Source organism: Lissotriton vulgaris, chromosome 5, assembly GCF_964263255.1.
Source record: "Lissotriton vulgaris chromosome 5, aLisVul1.2, whole genome shotgun sequence".
NCBI lineage: Eukaryota > Metazoa > Chordata > Amphibia > Caudata > Salamandridae > Lissotriton > Lissotriton vulgaris.
Window position 1 is genome coordinate 1,790,363,373 of NC_141693.1, and position 20,779 is coordinate 1,790,384,151.

General features: G+C 45.9%; 1 protein-coding gene across 4 annotated transcripts in view; it reads left to right on the top strand.

The window, feature by feature from the left end:
* Positions 1 to 20,779, top strand: part of GHDC (GH3 domain containing) — a 240,302-nt gene that overhangs the window by 7,358 nt on the left and 212,165 nt on the right. For 2 of the 4 annotated variants that reach the window (XM_086924132.1, XM_086924131.1), the window contains exons 2-3: positions 9,204 to 9,490; positions 9,957 to 10,016. In XM_086924132.1, the coding sequence (XP_086780258.1) occupies positions 9,214 to 9,490; positions 9,957 to 10,016 (337 nt within the window). In that variant the 5' untranslated portion in view covers positions 9,204 to 9,213. The remainder of the gene's footprint in view (positions 1 to 9,203; positions 9,491 to 9,956; positions 10,017 to 20,779) is intronic. The other 2 variants (XM_086924134.1, XM_086924133.1) reach the window with 1 other exon arrangement.

Sequence of the window (20,779 nt, forward strand, 5' to 3'; positions counted from 1 at the left end):
ATTAACTGTTGGTCTGTTTGTAGATTTATCTAGTACAGGATCCAATAGAGCGTTAAAATCCCCCGCCATTGTATTAGGATAGTCATCATTCAATATTTGTTAAAATAGGTCATGCAGTGGTGATGAATCGTCTACATTCAGGTCATAGTAGCTCATCATAGAGTAAGTTTGGCTATAAATCCTCACTGTTGCAATAACCCTTCTACCTTTAGGGTCTTAAATTACTTTAATTATTTTTGCATGAGAAGAGTTTTTAAACAGAATAGCAACCCCTTTAATATTAGTTCTGGTTGGTACATGCTAACTGGTGTATCCACGTATGACTTTTAAGTATTGATTCCCATTCTTTTAGTTGTAAATGCATTTCTTGCAATCTTATGGTATCGCATTCAAATTGTTTCAAGAATTGTAAGATTCGTCTTCTTCTATCTGCTACTCTAAACCCATTTATTTATTTAACAGTTGTGTCAATCCTGTTTCACCGCTGGTTATTAACTAAATTAAGATTTAACCAGATTCATTCTTTGTTAAATGACTCCAAGGTGTGGGCTAAGCCTGAGGATTTGCCACTTTGTAATTGTGATAGCTATTCATTGCAGGACACTTTACATTTTATGTTTTTCTGTAAATTTTATTCTCTGCCCAGGAAAAAATATATTACCCCGTTGCTCAAAAACAAGGGGTTTGTCCAAGTCAAACCAGCTCTCCTTTACTTAAAACAGTTAGACTCCCCACTCATAATCCCCACTCATAATGTTTGGTGTTGCAAATTTTTTGGTGGCTGCTTTTCGCCTCAAAAAATGTACCAGGTCTAGACAAACTAACAGCATCGGTGTTAACTTATGAAATCTTTAAAATACTCTTCTACTTTTTAAAAAAAATGTAAATATTTTAATTGCTCTTTTTTAAACAGTTCCATCAATTGAATGTATTTGTATCCCTCTGAACATGTATTTGTGCCTATTGTGTGCGTTTTATGATTTTTACTAATCGAAATAAAGTGGTTTTGAGACTCTAAACCCATTTATGTTCTAGCTAAGTATTCTCAAAATATGTTTGTCTGTATTGACCACATTCTAATAACGTTTCCTGTTTTCTTAAGAGATTTGCGCATATGAGGAATTTTTTTTCCCAAAGCTCCCAACCCTGTGTGAAAATTGCATAATATGTACAATGTGTTTTGACCCCATTCTTGTGGAGCCCCACCCACCTTCCTTCGGAAACACTACCTTTAACCAAAATGGGCATAAAATCTGCCCAGTGGTTCAAGTTTCAACTGACGTGTTTGAAAAGCTTGAGTAGAATCCTCTGCTTCTTAGATTCTTTGTCTTGGTTAGATCCCTCTGTTAGTTAGATCCTTTGTGGAGGCTCTTCCTTAGCATAGGTTCTTCAAGTTAGTCGCCAAATTGTCGCAAATGGAAGATGCACAGGTCAGGTGTATAAACAGGATATCTTTATTGAGGCTTGGTTCCAGGATAGATGAGTATGAGAAGATAGGAAGAAAAAGAGTAGCTCCACCAGGAGCAGCCTCCCTGCTGCTCAGCCTGCATTCGCCAACTGACGGTCCACACACAGGCAACCAAGCATTCTATGAGGTCATCGCACATTCCAGCTGAGCAGTAGGGAAGACGCAAGACAAATAGCAGCTGTGAGAGACTGGCTTAGTATACGGTGCTCACTTATGTAAGTGTAACATCCTGCACTAATCCAGACAACACTTACGGTGATTTGAGTGGTCTTCGACAACCTCTCTAAGTGGTAGCTGCGGAGAGCAGCCTCTAGACTTAGTCCAGGAGTGTAAAGCAAGGACCTCAAGAACTTCTGGCCCATCTCCCTGCTCCCGTTCCTGGCGAAGGTAATCGAGAAAATCGTCAACATGCAACTGGCCTGCCACCTGGAAGACAACAACATCTTGGACCTGTCCCAGTCCGGGTTCAGATGAAACCACAGCACCGAGACAGCCCTCATCGCCACCACAGATGACAACAGGCGCTAACTTGACAACGGCGAAACATCAGCTCTCATCCTCCTGGACCTGTCAGCCGCCTTCGACACAGTCTGCCATCGCATTCTAAAGACACGCCTCCTAGAAGCCGGAATCCAAGAGAAGGCCCTTGACTGGACCACGTCCTTCCTCTTCGGCAGAACCCAGAGCGTCCGCCTTCCGCCCTTCCGTTCCGAAGCCACCGACATCATCTGCGGTGTCCCCCATGGCTCATCCCTAAGCACGACGCTGTTCAATGTCTACATCACCCCCCTCGCACAAGTGGCCTGCCAACACGACCTCAACATCATCTCATACGCCAACGACACCCAGCTCATCCTCTCCCTCACCAAGGACCCGCACACTGCCAAAACCAACCTCCACGAGGGAATGAAGGCCGTCGCCCACTGGATGAGGAACAGCCGTCTGAAGCTAAATTCGTACAAGACGGAGGTACTCATCCTCGGACCCACCCCCTCAGCCTGGGATGACTCCTGGTGGCCGACCACACTGGGAACAGCACCAACACCCACCGACCATGCACGCAACCTAGGATTCATCCTCGACCCCTCCCTCTCCATGTCTAAACAGCTCAACGCGTCTCCTCCTCCTGTTACAACACCCTCCGCATGCTCCGTAGGATCTACAAGTGGATCCCGACCGAAACAAGAAGAACAGTGACACAAGCCCTCGTCAGCGGCAGACTGGACTACGGCAACACACTCTACGCAGGAATCCCAGCCAAACACCTACGATGACTACAACGCATCCAAAACGCCTCAGCCTGACTGATTGTCAACATCTCCCGCCGCAGCCACTTCACCCCTCACCTGAGAGCCCTACCCTGGCTCCCCGTCGACAAGAGGATCACCTGCAAGCCCCTCACCCACGCACACAAAGCACTCCACAACGCCGGACCAGCCTACCTGAACAACAGAATCAGCTTCTACACCCCCACCCGCCAGCTCCGCTCCTCCAGCCTCGCCCTCGCCACTGTCCCCTAGATACAACAAACAACCTCCGGCGGCAGATCCTTCTCCTATCTCGCCGCCAACACCTGGAACACCCTCCCTACCCACCGATGGCAGACCCAAGACCTACTCGCCTTCAGAAGACTCCTCAAGACCTGGCTCTTTGAGCAGTAGCAGCACCCCCCTCCCCTCAGCGCCTTGAGACCCTCACGGGTAAGTAGCGTGCTTTACAAGTACTCTGATTGATTGATTGATTTATTTTACCAGTACTTATTTTATGGTATGGGTTAAGTGAAAAATAATCACACAGTGTAGTTATAAAAATCTGTATTTTGTTACTAACACATAGGAAATAGAACATGTAAGTTGCACATATACCCAGTGTTCCCCAGGGGGAGACCAAACCATATACTAAAATAGTGCAATCCAAACCAAGACTCAAGTCAAGAATGGACCCAGAGACTTAGAAGAGCTGGGAACCCACAGGAACAACCCTAGGTGAGTGCTGATCTTGCTCGACCTATCGGCGGCATTTTACACCATTACCCTGGTGAGGTTGGTTCAGCGTTTGCAGGAGGTGGGAGTTATGGGCAAGCCTCTGCGGCTTCCCCACTCTTTCATGTCTGGGAGAACCAACACTGTCAGCTGCGGAGGCTTTAAAGCAAGGGTATTTAGTCTTCCTTGTGGGGCCCCCAGGGCTCTTCCTTGAGCCCCACCCTCTTTAATCTCTATATGAACTCTTAGCCCAGGGGTGAGATCATTTTGGTTCCAGGTGTTTTCCTATGCGGACAATAAACAAATCATTGTTTCCATCTCAAATGATTTGCAATTGGTCGCAGGAAAATTCAACCAGTGTATGGCCAGCATTATCTGTTGAATGAAGGGCAACTCACTAAAGATCAATGCTGACAAGACCGAAGTACTGGTATTTGGCTCACAGAATTCCATCTGGTCAAATGTCTGGTGACCCATGGATTGTGGTCCCCTCCCTGTCCTGGTAAGGGCAGCAAAAAATCTGGGGGTCGTTTTCGACGAGGATCTGGCCTTTGAGGCTCAGGTCAGCTGTACTCTGAGCAACTGTTTCTATATCTTAAGAACTCTCAGAAAGGTGCTGCCGTATATTCCTCCTGAACTGCATCAGTCCGCCATCATTGCACTTATTACCTCTCTGTTGGACTACTGCAATGCTCTGTACCTCAACATCAATGCTGCATCCCTGGACAAGCTTCAGGTTGTTAAGAACGCAGCGGCCAGGCTGATTCTTAACATACCTAAGCACAAACCAGTCAGGGAGGGAATTCGTACCTTGCATTGGCTCCTTATTTTCTAAGTGAATCCCCTTCAAGGTCCTGAGCATGGTCTATAAGGCCTTGCATAGCAAAGGCTCATCGTAATTGTAAACCATGTTCCAATGGTACATCCCCGGGAGGACCTTGAGATCCTCCACTCAGATAAAACTGGCCTCTCCGAGATTTCGCAAGGCCAGAGGGAGTGGTCGCTCTTTTTCGGCATTGGCCACCAAACTCTGGAATTCCCTACCTTTCTTCATCTGTAACGCGGAATCTCTTCTGGCTTTCAGAAAATTGCTGAAAAATGGCTATTCTCATCCTAGTTAGGGGTTCCGTGCTGCTTTTCCTATCCTCGGTCTGCCCAGCGCCTTGACACCCTCGGGTATAAGTGCACTCTACAAATTGTATCCTATCCAGGAACCCCAAGGAGGTTGTGTGCCGAGAGGGAACACAACCGCATGCACAATGTTAGGCAAATAGGTAAGTCGCAGTTGCAATTTTAAAGACGGACCCTTTCATTGGACCCTGAAGAAACCCAGTGGAAGATGGAAGGTTGGAGAGTCACTCCACCTGTGGATACCCCAGGAACCAGGATACCTACACCAGGGAAGCCGGGTGCATAGATTTCAAGGGATATCGGAAACTGCTGTAGACCCCAATGGAGGACTTCAGGAAGGAAGCCGCTGGAGAAGAAGAAGACAAAGGAGTCCGTTGGTACCCAAAGGCGTATTCAGGATGAGGGGTACCAGCAAGAAGAAGGGACTGTATATGCCACTCAGGAGTGTCCAGGAGGCACGGAAGACAAATGCCCACCGATGCCGGAGATGCAGGAGAGGTTGACAGTGCCCTTGAAGTTGCAGCTGTGCGGACCAGGCGATGCTGTAGAAGACCAGGAATAGTTCACAAGCTGTCCACCTCGTATGTCGTGCGCCAAGGGGTCAGTGTCCGGCAGGGGCACCAACAAGCCGTGACAGCAGCAACCAATGTAGTCGAGGAAAAAGGTGCAGTGTCGGGCCCAGCAAGGTCCAAGTAACTCACCACGAGCAGGTAATTCGGAGCATTCCCGAGCAAGCAGGGGAGCCCACTGAGGCCAAAGACTCACAAGAGAACTCACAGGCCAAAGGCACAGGAGTCGCAAGAGGACCTTGAGCTGTTCACCAATGAAGACATCCACTGTGCAAAGGATGCGATGCAAGCAAAAATCTTGGCTGCAGGAGATGCTTGAGGCTGGAGCTTTTTGGGGCCGGAAGATATCTGGAGGAGAGAGTCAACAAGACTTGGCAATGGGAAGTCGACGCAGTGCACACAGGTTTTGTTCCAGCAGTTCCGACGAGGGATACTGGCCTCAAACTCAGTGAGAAGACAGTGCAGGCCTTGAGGGAGTTGCAGAACCACCACCTGTGTTGCTGAGCCTTACGGAGTCCGTGAGAGCCCAGGATCAGCAGATTGGTCAGCTGCATTGTGGTGCCTGCAGATGCATGGGAGGGGTTCCTTCATTCCAAGAGAGATTCTTTCGGGTGCCTTTGATGTCCTCAGGCCCTTTGAAGATCCTGTATGGCCCAGAGGTACAGATTTTGCAGCAGACTTGCAGGACAACAAGATCAGGAGCAGCAGGAGTCTTCCCAGTTGCAGTCTCTGTTCCCAACACAAAGTCCAGCGAGGTCTAGAGTGCCTAGATGGTTGAAGTGGTATGTGATCTGAATCTTGTCCCACAATAAATCTAGGGACACACCCACAGGTAAGCCCTTAAGTACCCTTAGGAAAGGTTTGGGACGATTCAGGGGTCCCTCCCAGAGGAGGGGCTGTACAGTGGGGAGGAACAAATTATTACCCTAATAGGGATGGACTCATGTGCCTGTTGACATTGCTCTGTGACTCCCCCTTGCAGCTCGCCTGCATCTATCCATTACATTACCCTCCTGGGTGCAATTGTACTGCAATATGTGACCTTTCCTGTTTTTTTCTCCTCCCTCCTACTTGATATGAATATTGCATTTTGTCCTTCCTCCCATCTTACTCTGATATCCCTCGGGATCTTGTTTGCGCTATATAAAGCTTTATAAATAAATAAATAAATAAACTCCCATGTCCTTTGTCCAGTTTAGCACCAGAGCGGGAGCCAACGCCTCCTTGAACTGGTTTGAACTGGAGTATACAAGGAGGGAACCAAATGTGCCCTTCAAGCAGTCTCTGTGGTGTTGGCAAATGCCCCCACACTGCCCCAATACATTAAACCCTGTCTGGGAGGTGGTCACACCTCCCTGTGATAGAATATCAATTTTTCTGCCTTCCCCTGCTCGAGCTTGGCTTAGCAGCAGGAGGGCAGAATCGTGTCTCTGGTTGGCAGCTATCTGATTTTAGAAGACTGGTACGGTGAGCATTTAGGGACTCCCGGAGGTGCTTTATAGTGCAGGGAATCATACCTCCCTCACCCGTGGGGGTATTAATCCAGCATGTTTGATACCAAACATGAGCGGGTTCGTTACAGCCAGTTTAGAGATTGGCATTGCGTAGTGACGCATGGGCACTCTATATGTCATAATGGCTGATGCACTTACAACCCAGGAGAATGGACTCCAAAGGTTGTAGGGGTGCCCCGCTCATGCACTTACAACCCAGGAGAATGGACTCCAAAGGTTGTAGGGGTGCCCCGCTCATGCAGGGGCACCCTCACACTTTGAACCGAGCACCCTGCTTTCGGGTTGACTTGCTGGTTTTAAATGCAGTGACCTCAGATATAGGGAAACGTAGATCTGTCGTAAGTGGTGCTAGCACCAGCTCACACAGGCGGCAATGGCAGGCCTGTAGTCACAATTGAGTGGTTTCTCATGGGTAGCATAATACATGCTGCAGCCCATGGGAAACCCCTGATGTACCTAGGCCTTGGGTTCCTTAGTACAATATACTAGGGACATATATAGGGTACACCAGTAGCCAATCTGGAGAGTACTCACCATGTCCAGTTTAGGGAGGAAGCACAGACACTGAGTACCTAGTTAGCTGGACCAGTCAGAAAAACATAATGACACCAGCAAAAAGTGGGGGTGACCATGAAAGCAGATCCTACGTTCCTACAAGTATGGAACCTGTTGCTTTTCGATTTTGTAACATTATGTTCTTTTTTTTAACTTTATTCTGGAACTAAAGTTTAAAATAACAGATTTATACTCCCCAAATAGCTAAATAAAATGGTTTAAAATAACAGATTTATACTCCCTAAATAGCTCAATAAAATGGTTAACTACAAGCCTGAAATCTACTGTGGATCCCAATATGAGACTGCAGTCATTGCCAATTAGAAGCTTTAGATTTTATACTAGGGTCGGCAGGCAGGAGAGTGTCTAATGTAAACAAGACCTGTGAATTCTGTTAAAAAAGGAAACAAAATAAATGGTTTATGTACTGCCTCGAGTATTTTTTCTTTGTAGATGGTGTCACTGAGGCCTTGCAGTTTCAATTTAATGACCTGTTTAATTTACCCAGGATGTGAATGAGTGGACATTACTTAAATTTCAGTCTTGTGCTTCTTCATTCAGACGTACTGTGTTATGCTTCATGGTCTGGGAGGGAAGTTTACAAGGCAGGAAGTGAGGGCGACAAGGGGCCATCTCAAGGTGAAGCTCTCAAGTCCTGTGAGTGCGATACATGCAGCAGCCATAGCAAACCACATTGTGCACCCACTGACTCGGAAGTTGCCCAGAGAGAGACCATGACAAGCGCTGCTCGCTTCTCCGATATCGGTCACAATACAAACTGCTAAACTCTCGGAGCAACTGTGGAACTGGTGGAAATACGAGGCACAGAAAAATGTACATGCCGGAGTAACGTGTACAATACAGAGTTGTAACACGGATTGAAGAGGTACTCAGGGGCGCTGACAATGAAGTGAAAAAAACACAGTGGTTACACTAAATATGTTACTACAGTAGTCACAGCATCTGGGGAACTCCCTCTTGGCTCTAGTACATGGAAATTGTAAAGTGAGGAACATATCTGTTTAGATCTCCCGAGGTAGTGGCGGCAGTTGCTGGAAAAAGCTTTGGTATAGCTAGGAGGCGGCGTTGTAACAAGAGAGGAAGGGACGGGATGGAAGATGCAGTAAAATACGGGTAGGAAGGAAATGGAGAATTCTGTGCGTTGTTTAAAAAAAATAGAAAATGGGGTGGCACAGAAACAACAGTTTAGTGCCTTGTCAACGAAAAAAGATGGTGACAAACGGGCAGCTGTTTCAAAACTGCCGAACCCTCGGAGCGAAAGAAACAAATCTTCGTGGCTCGATGCTGTTTGGGAGGTGGGTGGGGAAGTAGGAGAGGGGGGAGTGATAAGGAAGAAAGAGCAAGCGGCCGCATGCCTGCAGAGAGCGTGAATAAGAAGAGCGGCCGTGGGAGGGGAAGTATGATGTGTGGGCGGGGGGGCGGGGAGCGGGGCGCGGCAGCCTTTGAAGTGTGATGACAGACATATTGTGTTTTGTCACGTAGCTGGTTTGTGCACGCGCATAGACACATGAACTGTGGCAAATCTACCGTTGGTTTCAGAGCTTATTTGGCCCTCAATACTCTCGTCTATTTATCACTTGCGTGATAAAATAGTCGAGACCTAAAAAAATAAGTGAAAGGAACAGAGCGGAAAAGGAATGTTATCTTTGTTCATGAAATGTGAGTACATTGTCATTCTTGAGACTGAAAGTTGTGCTTTGGATCCTTTTCATATTCTTTCAATATACAATACACAATAGTAGTACAATGGTATGTCGGCATCCCTGTTAAGCTGAGCATGACCGAGGCTCTACCAAAAAAAAGGAAAAAACTAAAAGTGATCAGACGATTACGGATGCTTTAAACATCGTGATTTATTAGTAAAAAGATGCAAAGTTTTTAACAATTCTGAAGCATTTACATTAACTCCTTGCCAATATCTCTTTGTCTTTAAACTAGGTATGTTTTGTGCTTCTCTTTATAGACTAAGAACAATGCTTACAGTGGCTTTCCTCATTGCCTTGCTCGGAGTAATTGTGACTTTCCTAGTCTGGAATCGTAGGTCATGGGATCCCACAAAGACCCTGGGTCTTCTTTTGCGGCATTGGATTGCCCTCCGAGTAATTGCCTGGCATGGTGCCAGGCAGGGCCGGCATCTGGAAGTTGATTCCCAAGACATCCATTGTGTCCAGGAGGAAATCCTGCTTCAAAGGCTCCAGATAAACCAGGACACTGAGTACGGCCTATTGCACCAGTTCAGTGATATTAAAGGTAATATGCCTAGAAAAGAAGGGTGATCCTGCAATGCTATTCATGAAAGTGTGTAGATCAATTCTCCAGAAACCAGCAGAAGTCTCCCTGATTTAGTTAGTAGTGTGTCTTATCCAGATATGTGAAAACTCCTTTCCATGAAATGTAATCAGTTACCCCCAAATATGTCTGACATTGATAGAATCGCAACACGTTTCCCAGAAATAATATGTAAATTAGTACTAAACTTTTGCATTTCCCTTATCACAGAAACTGTCTCCATAGCATAAGTTCAGCAATGGTGGACCATCTGGAAACAGGTAGATGTAAAAACAAAGATTTAGCACTAGTAATAAGTTATGTGCCTGTGCTAAGCAAGGACTCGTAGTAATCTGTTGGTAGTTGGAAGCAAAAATGTTTTAAATGTTATTTAAAACAAAATCCAGTACGACGGAGCTTTGAGACTCAATTTCAATTGTCGTTGCAGCACTTTGGAAGGATGGCGTGCCATACAGTGCTAGGCGAAATCACTTATCTACTCCTAAAAGTGAGATTGTGTTCTGAACCCAACAATTTCTCTGAAAATAATTTTGAGATTCTAAATGGGGCATATTGAATGTGAAATGAATGTCAAGAAAGAAGTCTGTGAGTGATAACAAAGTTGTCTCTTGTTGAATGCTCGCTGGCTAAAATAGAGTTGCCATAGTCGAAGTGAGACAGGATTAATATGCACTGTTATTTTCTGCTGTATACTTTTTAATGGTGCCAGAAAGTTTTTTTTAAACCAGCATTATGACCTTCAGCATGAATTTCACCTCTCCAAATGGGCTAGTATTACCTTTTGTTGTTCTGAAGCAAACTCTCCAGCGAACATGTTCAGTTCTATACTAGGAACATAACTGCAGCACAGGTTTTACTGAGGCCACAGGCACACGTGAAGCTGTTCTGGGTCTTTCAGGCACTTTTAGTGTCTTAAAAGCTAATGACACCCAGGTTCTTTGATGGAATGAAAATGGGCAAGTGAAAGATAACCTGGTTTTAGGATTGTATAATTTTTCTAAAATATGTACTTGCACAAGGGACGGAATGCTGAAGAAATATCCCTGTCCTATAAAAAACAGTCACATGTCCCTTTTGATGCCTTGCAGTGATTTGGCACATTATGGCAGCATTCCCATTATATCATAGCTCTGATAAAAGCCTCGCTGATTATAACTGGGATCATATTATACCACATATTACATATGGGATAAAGTACCCCCTACTGTACAATATAAGAATATTGTGAGCCACCAAGGAGTTCTGTGGCCATTTACAGGAACAAGATTGCAGGCTGGGGTACTTTGTAAGGGCATGGAACCCCGACGTGTAGGTTATTTTATTCCTTGGAATACATGGTTACACAACATGCTTCCCACAAAGCTCTGAAATCCTTGGTGTCTTATCCTTCCATGTTCCTTGCACACAAGCAGAAAAATAGCAGCATCTGTACTGCAAAATTAAACTCCCAAAAAAGCAATTGATAATTTCTGCAAAAGTATATTAGAATCTGTTTGATGTAAGCCAGATTAACCAAATGCTGTAGCTCAGAATCTGTAGAAGCATGCAGATATTCTATATTTCATGTCTTACAGTGTGGGGAAGTAAACATATTGCCATACATTGCTCCATTTTGTTTTTCCTTTTATAACAACATATCAGAACAAGCATTTACAATGCAATAGGTCTCGCATTATTAAAGTTTGAGCAATTGGCATTGTAAATGGCAATGCCTTTTATTCATTTGCTTTTAAAACCTGCAATCGGTGCATAGACACGCACTTTGAACTTATAGTCCTTGCTTACGATGAGCAAGGCTGGCAGTAAAAGAGACTGCCAGACTTGCTTCTCATAAGCATGGACTATAAGTACAAATCGCTTGTTTACGCATCAATGCAAATGAATAATAGGCATTGTCGTTTACAATGCCAATAGCTCAAACTTTAATTATACGAGACCTGGAACATGAGGGACTATTTTATTTCTGAAAAGTACATGCCACCCCATGTTAAAATCTCTCTCCTTAGTGCATTATATACACACAAAGGAATCCTTATTTTAATTGTTTTGCACTGCAGCAAGTATTTTGTATTGCTATCATCAGTGCTCAAGTGTGAGTGCCAAACCAATTGGCTTAACAAATGTTTGGTGCACAGTGAAAGCATGAGAGAGAGAATGAGGTAAAATTAGTGTGTGTCACAAATGTCTCACGAGTGTCTAGCTTGTAACGGTATCTGGCCGTATCAGAGGCTTAAAATTAAGGACTGTAAATTAAAGGCACAGGCCCTGTAGAGTCCCGGGGAAGTATGTAGTGATGCCTCCTCTACTTCGGACATCACGCTGCCCCTCCCTGTGATGCGAGGGGTCAGTGGGAGTCAGAGCTGGATTTACTAGCACTCTCAAATTCATTTCCCTAGGTGCTATGACGTCAGAGAGGGCAGAGGTGTATGGGTTCGAGGATGAGCTCCAACAAGCATGCTGAAAGCACTCCATCAGCACTCATCAAAGCTTAACATTCCACACCTGCTCTATGCGAAGCCATGTTCTATGCAAGAAAATCTCATGCATGTTCGCAGGTAAGGTGCAGACACATGCAAGCAGACCACGGGTACATACATACATACATTTGCAGCCAAGCAGACACTGCCGGTGGAAACTGCAATCTACCACGTCCACAATGGCGGTGGAGAATGGACCAATGGCAGGGTACCGTGCAGAACAACCATTGGCAGAGGTAGCGGTAGAAAGGGGTGGGACTAGACATGCAGCGCACCGGAGGCACCTGGCACCATAAGACAAGACTGAACCCCCCCACACCAACCTCCCTGCTTATATCGCCATGCCCACAGAGGTACTCAATATATATTTTTTAGCAATTTTATGGAGCAAAAACTTCACCCTAAGGTATTGGAGCGCTTTACCTGTGCACTAGTTAGTTACATTAGACAAGGTCACATTCATTTTCAGTAAGCAAAAGGAATAAAGCGATTTGCCCAAAATCACGGGATGGTGAACACCCGCCGAGACCCGAGCGTGGTCCCCAGCTCTGGCATGCACACCATAATGAGAGAGAATCGCACAAAGTTGCCACAGAGAAAGCTGCAAAGAGACACCGTGCAGGCACACAAAGTGGCACGCGCTCACGGAAAAGCAGCATGCACACGCACAGTATACAAGGAGAAGGGCGCATGCGCAGTGCTGCAGACACGTGAGCGGAAAGCAAATACTTGAAGCACGCTCTGCAACCCCTGACCTTAAATCATCCCAAATATGATCTCGGAGGTGGAGCAGTGCAGTCCTCGAGGCCGGGATTTCAAAGCGTGGCGGGAGGATGGGAAAGAAAGACAAAGCATGGAGGGAGAGCGAGCAGGAGGAAGACAGGGAGAGCAACGAGGAACCGAATCAACAGAGGAGGGACAACGAAGAGGGATTGAGGAGGATAGGAGCCAAGGACGGTCTGAAAGGGGTCTGAAAGAACGACGACAGAGCAAGCTGTCTTTACCAACGTTCAAGCGGCGTGAAAGAATGATGATGATACGCAAAAAGAAAAGGGAGGTCTCTGTATGCAGGGAGGGGTTCCTATGCCCACTGGGCAGCCGGCCAATCGCAGCGCGGCCCCAACAGGAAGTCCCGCCCCCATCGCGGCGCGAGAGGGAATCCACTGTCCGAGGAGCCCCGAGGGCTCCTGATCGAGTCCCGGTCCCGAGATGGGGGACCGGGTGAAGAGCGGCCGGGCGCAGGGGGAAGGCGGGACTCATGTGGTGAGAGAGCCCCGCAAAGCGCTACCGCCGCCCGAGAGGCAGAACCGCCGCCGAGCACCGCCAGAACAGGTGAGTGTGTTGAGGGAGAGGAGGGGTGAGTGGGGGTGGGGTGTACGCGCGTGTCTGTGCGTGCGTGCGTCTGTCTGCGCGTGTGTCTGTTTAAGGGGGGTGCGTGTGTGTGTGTGTATGTGCGCATGCGTGAGCCTTTCTTTGCATGGGAATATGAGGCACGGCGACGTGCGCGCTCACGAGCTACAATCTCCGGCAGGAGAAGCTCGTGACAGTCTGCTGTCCACATTCCCCCAAAAGTGATTTGCTTTCGTCTAGGCTCAACCTAAAAAGGAATAACCAGTTCCCCTTTTCCTTGTTTATACTGCAGTTGTAATTATGCTCTGTGACCTGCTTTCCACATTGAATGCTTGCTCTTGCAGCAGGCATTATGTGTTCATAACTCACCTGTAATAAGTATTTGTAGTTCAGCAGCTGCATCATTTTTTATTGCCAGTGAGTCTAGAGCCATCACAGCTGGAGTGTAATACGGAAATGTGAAACTCACATGGTTTGCAGGTTCGCATATATTATGTCCATTATGGCTGCATATAGGAGAAAAGTGATTGTTTTGTTGTGAGAGTGGCATGCTTAAGGGTATTGACCAGCTCCTCTCCAATCTTTTCCTACCCTGGGAAAGGTCATAAACTGACTCCTGACAACTGTAGGTATAAATCTTTTTTGCATGGTGTGACTAAAAGGGGTCATATGGAAAGTGAATTTGCAATCGCTCAGCAGATTTCTGCTTGAGAAATGTACATGAGTATATTAGCTCAATCCGATTTGACATTCAGAGATTTTCTACGAGTACAGCCTCTAGGCCTCATGTCAATTCCTGAAAGTCTTAAATCTGAACCAGTGCAATGACCTGTACTAATTTATATTTATGCTACCCACAATGGTTTTACACTGTTACTAAACTTTTTAAATCTTGACATGCATCTAACAAGTTTTTCTAATGATATGTCTCAGAAATGGTATCTAAAGTTGCGAAATAGTTTATCACAACTTTTTGTCAAGTTGCAATTTTTTGTGCTCATTTGATTTTTAAATTAAGCAATCAGCAATACTTTAAGGTTTATGCATGTATTTGCATATATGTTTAAACAAAGGGACCCACCCTCATACAGATGAGAAAGGATGTCCTTCCAGAAATCGTGTGTCTCCTACGTTCAAGGAAAGCACACAGCTTTGCTAAAATACCCCTCAGCCACCAAAAGGGTCCTTAGTGGCGTGCTTCATCATCAGAGTCTTTCCGCCTCGCTGCCGGACTGGGTGTGCTGTGACCTACGACTACGCTGGAGCACTGATTTTGAACAATACTATGTGTGGTGTAAGAGTGAGTGGAAGGGTGGAGAAGTGTGGCTCAGGGGTTAGAGGCGGCAGACCCGGAAGCTGAGATCGGCCCTGGACCAGGGTTCAATTCCCCGCCTCGACGGGGGTTGGGCTCAATAATTCCACGGACTCGATAATTCTCGCCCCGGTGCCTACTCGACTCACGGGTTCACACTCTGCGACTCTGGGCAATAGCTTGCTTAATCTCCACAACGGCCCCTCGCGGCGGGATGCCTGGCTTTCACCTTGTGGAGACCCTGCCGGGGTTATCTCACAGGGGAATACCAGGACGGGTTCCCTAAGCAAGCGCATAGATGCCTGCGATGTGGGTGATTTGCGCTATATAAATACATGTACATATAAATACATGTACATTTACAAGGGTCAGGAGTGGTCAAGTGAAGGTGATAAATGATTAAAAAATGCCTGGCTATGCAGAAAAATAAACTTTAATATGCCTATAAGCTGATATTATTAAAAGTGGGTAGAGAAGCGGAGGTACTATGCTTTAATGGGCAGTGCTTCCTTTGGTGACATGTTTCAAAGCCCTCTCCTGGCTTCTCATCAGGACCTAGACCGATCTCTTCAACACTCTAAATGCTGGTGATAGAAGATAAATACTATATCCGAAAAACACTAGTTAATGCACATAATATTATTCATGCACTTTGATACTGTACCCTAATAGGTATTATTCTCTTGTTATGGGTTTTTTTATTGCCCCATGAGCCTGTTGAATTGAAAGGGAGGAGCACCTGTAGTCAAACAGTCGTCAAGGTCACTCGCTCGCCTGGATACTACCTCACCGCGGCTTCCACCTCTTATGCTCTTAGAGCACCACCTCTTCACTCCCCCTTCTTGGTTTTCTGTATTTGCATGTAATCAGGGAGGAGTCTGGGAATAAGTGGCCTCAAATTGGCATTCACCCTAATGGTAAAGGTTTTGCGTTAATCAACTGTATGTGCGTTTGTACAACTTATACATATGAATATGGAAATGTTGCCTTCGTTTCAGACAATCCTCTTTCATAGATCCTTACCGTGTACCTGTAAACTGGCAGCTGAAGGAATAATGCTTCAGAGGGTTGGGTCTACTTCTCCAGTGGACGAGCTAAACATGAACACTTGTCCTTATCCCCAAACTATATGTGCTGGGCTTTGGGGAAAAGAAATTCTACAACCCACCTGTCTGAATGCACTATGCTAGTAAATATCAATTGGAGGGAAGGGATCTGTTCAATGTCTTAAAGTAGTCGCAAAAAACGGGTCACTCCTTTAATGTATTTTTGTTGTACCAAGTTAACACCATAAAGTGGAAGCATAGAAGTGTGAAACTTCTTCGCTGTACTGGTAAAAGTCAATGTTTATCTGATTTGTTAATCAGTGTCTTTTTGCCAAGACTTATCTGTCTTACACAGTACATGTGTCATTTGAGCATGTAAACAAATTGCATTGTCGATTGGGGTGAGTGACTACGTAGGATAATTTGTAAGGTATTTATGCGGTAATAAAAAGTTAAAAAAACATTGAATCGCAAAACAATAAATTCCCAAACCAAATATAGTAAAATATAATAAACAGCATTTAAAAAATGCAACAAGGGGAACCACACGTATGAGTTTTTAAAGTTTTAAATAGGAATAGCTTCAAGAAGCAAAAAAGAGGTAACGATAGTCATTTGTCAAGGTAGGCTGGAACCACGGCGCAGTTTGACACGGACTGCAATGGAGTGCGGGTCGGATACACTAACTAAGCTTAGCTTTTACCTTCTGACTTGAGTCATTTAAGTCCTAATCTGCCACAAGATTACACTTCTAATGTTCACCGTGATCTCAGGGGAGGCACTTCAAGACTTGCAAGGTGTCGAGTATTGGTCAACACCATGGCCCGGTCCAGGTCCAGCTGCCACTGTGCAGTTGAAGGAAAGGCCTCTTGCAGCTTGTTGTATTCTTCTCTCTTGAACAGGAGTTGAATCTTATTAACCTTTTTCGTCTACTTCTTTGTCCTGGGTACAGAAGGGCACATGTCCAGTCCTTCATGTATTCTTCCCGGACACAGACAGCAATTTCAAGCCATCTTCTATTCTAACTAAGGTCCAGGATTGTTCTTAAGTAGATGCTTGGAGATGCAACATTTATGCGTAGCACAAGCCTAGGGTGGGAATGACTCCTGGGCATGCCCCAGTCAAGGGGGTTCATGTTCTAGCACTAACCACTTTGGGCATTTCCAAGATGGCGAAAGTCTTTGGCCACACTAAGCTAGGTCTCTGAGGGCTGGGTTGTGTGCAGAAAGTGTACTATGATAATCCTAGTACCTTCCTACATCTAACACCAAAGTCCAGTTTGAAGTGGCCTTTGTACCCCCAATAAACCCAGAGACAGGAGTCTGTTAGAAAAAAAGCAGAGTTTTCCAGCAACTAGACAGTGGATACTTAAAAATTGTCTTTGCATCCTGTTTCCATCTGTAGCAAGCTGGCTCTCTATATTGTGTACTAAATAGAAGTACACTGTACAGAGAGTCCAGTGGGTCCCCAATTGCTTTACAGAGGCTAAAGTAGATAATAGTAACGCTCTCTTTTGTGGTAGTGTGGGCAAGCTGTTAGGCTTATCAGAGGGTAATTCTAAGCAGTAGTTGTACTCACAGAGGAAATAAATGAAACACACATTTGAGGAATAAATCCAAGACCAATTTAGAAAAATACCAAGTCTTTTTATATATTTTTTCGAACCAAGAACTTTGTTTAATGGTATGTACTTTTGAAATAAAAATTTACAAGATAATCAGGCGTATACAGTTGTGTGTCTTTATGCACAATGCCTTCCTATGGAAGGAAACGCAAAAATGCAATATAGGTGTAGATTCTGCCAGGAGCACGGTGCTTTTAAGGTTGGTAGCAGTGTGCTACGGGGAAGGGGGCCACCTGGAAACAGGTGGCACAAGGGGACTTGTGAGCAAGTCCTAGGTCTCACAAATGGGGGCTGAGGTTGCAAGGGTTCCGGGGCCAGAAGGAGGCTGTGGTTGCTATTCCTGAAATTTCTGGTCCCCAAAAAGTACAAGGGCCTGCATCCTATCCTAGACCTCCCCGCCTTCAACTTCTTCCTCAAAAAATAGAAATTCAAGGTGATCACGCTAGCTCAGATCTTGACTGCCCTGGACCCACGAGACTGGATGGTAGCGTTGGACTTGCAGGACACCTATTTCCACGTTCCCATCCTTCCTGCCCACCGACGCTCTCTGCGGTTCACAGTGGGGCGCAAGCACTTTCAGTTCACTGTGCTCCCTTTTGACCTTACCAGCACCCGCAGATGTTCACAAAGGTGATGGCAGTTGTTGCAGCTCATCTGAGAAGATTAGGGGTTTCAGTCTTCACCTGTCTCGACGACTGTTGAAAACCATTGATGACTGTTGAAGGCGGGCTCACCTCAGGCTCCCAGCTCCAGACTATGGGAACCTCCTGCACTCACTGGGGTTCACTATTAACATGCTGAAGTCGCACCTGACTCTCTCTCAAAAACACTCCCTTTCATCTGAGCTGTCCTGGACACTTCACAGTTTCAGGGCTTATTCTCAAGAGTGTTGAGTCCAGGATATAGAGGCTATAATACTAATGTTTCATCCTCTGTCCTGGATTTCAGTAAGGCAGACCCTGAGGCTGTTGGGTCTAATGGCCTCCTGCATCCTGTTGGTATCTCATCCCCGATGGCATATGTGGGCTCTGCATTGGGACTTGAAGTTTCAGCACAGCATCAGGGGAATCTCTCTGACATGGTCCAGATCTCGGAGGGAACTGTAAAAGCTCTGCAGTTGTAGCTAACAAACCATGATTGGATCAGCGGTAGACCCCTCTCTCTTCCCCAACTGGATCTCATAGTAGGGACAGATGTGGCACTCCAGGAATGCGGCGGCCATCCTAGAGAGGTGGAGATCAAAGGTCTCGGGTCTCCAGTGGAATATGGACTCCAGTCAACCTGTTTTAGCTCCATATGATCCGACTGGCATTTAAAGACTTTCTACTCGTCATCAAGGGAAGGCTAATGCAAAGGTTTACGCACAACTCCCCTGCCATGCGGCACTGCAACAAAAAGGGCAGGGTGGGGTTGTGGCCCTTTTGTCAAGAAGCCCTCCATCTCTGGATATGGCAGGGCATATTCCTTGTGGTTGAAACCTGGCAGGTTCACTGAATGCCAGGGTGGACAAACTCAGTCGTTGATGCCTATTGATTCACGAATGCTGTCTCCATCCGGAGGTGGCAGAAGTTTTCTTTCAACAGTGGAAAGAGCCTTGGTTAGATCTGTTCGGCTCTGTCGGGGACATTCAATGCCAGCAGTTTTGCGCACTGAAGTTTCCAAGGCGGATGTCGCTCAGAGACTCTTTTTGTCTCAAGTGGAGCTCAGGCCTCCTGTACGCCTTTCCACCCATACCACTCCTGCCCAGATTTCTCAAGAAGATCAGGAACGACCGAGCCCAAGTTCTCCTTGTGGCTCCGGACTAGGCATATAAAGTCTCGTATCCCAAGGTACTGAGCATGGCTATCAATCCTCCGATCAGGCTGCCCCTTCAGATGGATCATCTGTTGCAGGGGAGGCTTCTCCACCTGAACCTGTCTACTCTCCTCCTTCTTGTGTGGAAATTTGAGCAGTGGCAGTTTACAGCTTTCGACATTCCTCTCAAAGTCTGTAATGCGAGTCTGGCAGCCAGGCTTTCCTCCATCAAGACAGTGTACGCCTACCTTTGGAAAAATATTGTGGCATGGTGTGCAGAAAAGTCTGTTGATACCCTTTTTCTGAAGTTTAACTTTTTCTTCTTTCCCTTGCCCAGCAGGGTTCTGCACTGGGCACTATTAAAGGATATCTTTCTGCTCTGTCTTGCGGCTACCTGACTAACACTCTTTGTTTAAGTTCCTTATTGTACATAGGTTTTAAGAAGGTTTCGTCCACCTTTTTCCCCCTTCACCATTCTTAATGCCTCGGTGGGACCTCAATTGGGTTCTGACATTTTATTTTTTCAAAACTCTTTTTTTATTAAGTCATCAGGTAAGATATTCACGTTCTTTACAGAGGGAAAAGAAGATATATTGATCAACATAATAGCTTTCAAGCAGGTAACTTCAATATGACATTTATAATACAGAGAGATAAACTTTTCTGGTGTGTGAACATCAGCCCCTAACTTTACAAACGACTGTGTCTCCTCCTGCGTAGTAGTCCATATATCATACCCATCACGCCATACCTCATATATCATAGTCCTTTGTATCGTCGTTTTCTCTGTAATACGGCCTCAGAGAGTTCCCACATCAGTAGATGAAGGAGGTTCCAATATGAGACTGCTAAATTCTTCCCAAGGTTTCCAGATTTTGGGGTGCTTTTGCGGGTATCTCCGCGCTTTAAAAATAGGCTGTTACTGACCCAGAGTTCTGACATTTTTGATGTGTGCTCCTTTTGAGACTATACGCAACTGACCTTTTAGGCTCCTCATGTGCAAAACAGCCTTTCTGGTAGCCTACATCCCCCTGTAAAGTGAGTGAGCTGCAGGCATTGTAATCGAAGCTGCCTTATCTCACTCTCCACACTAACAAAGTGGTCCCACCATTCCAGGAAGGAGGGTCCATCACCCTACCTACCTTCTGCGCTCCTCTACATCCCTTTAAAGAAGAGGAGCGACCCCACCGTCTGGACCCAAACAGAGCATTGTTATTTGATCTTGACCACATATGGGAGTTCCGGGTGGATGACCAACTCTACATGGGGTATGTTGGTGCAAAGAAAGGTCAGGGGGTGCAAAAGTGAACTATCTCTCGTTGGGTCATACTTTGCATCAAAATCTGCTATGCATTGGCCAGGAATCAGCCTACTGAAGGCTTGCAAGCTCATTCCACCAGAGCTAAAGCTCTGCCCACTGCGTTAGCTTGCGAGTTCCCGTTCTGAATATCTGCCAGGCAGCAACATGGACTTCCCTGCACTCGTTCACCAAAATATTATGTCTAGACTGTCATGGTCCTTCGAGATGGGCACTTCCCCTATTCAGTCTTACAGGACTTCCTAGCCTGAAATTAGTCCGCAGACCCTCCTCCGGAGATTGTATTTCTTGGGTATCTATTCAAAGGTAAGGAATCTGTGTCTAGAAGT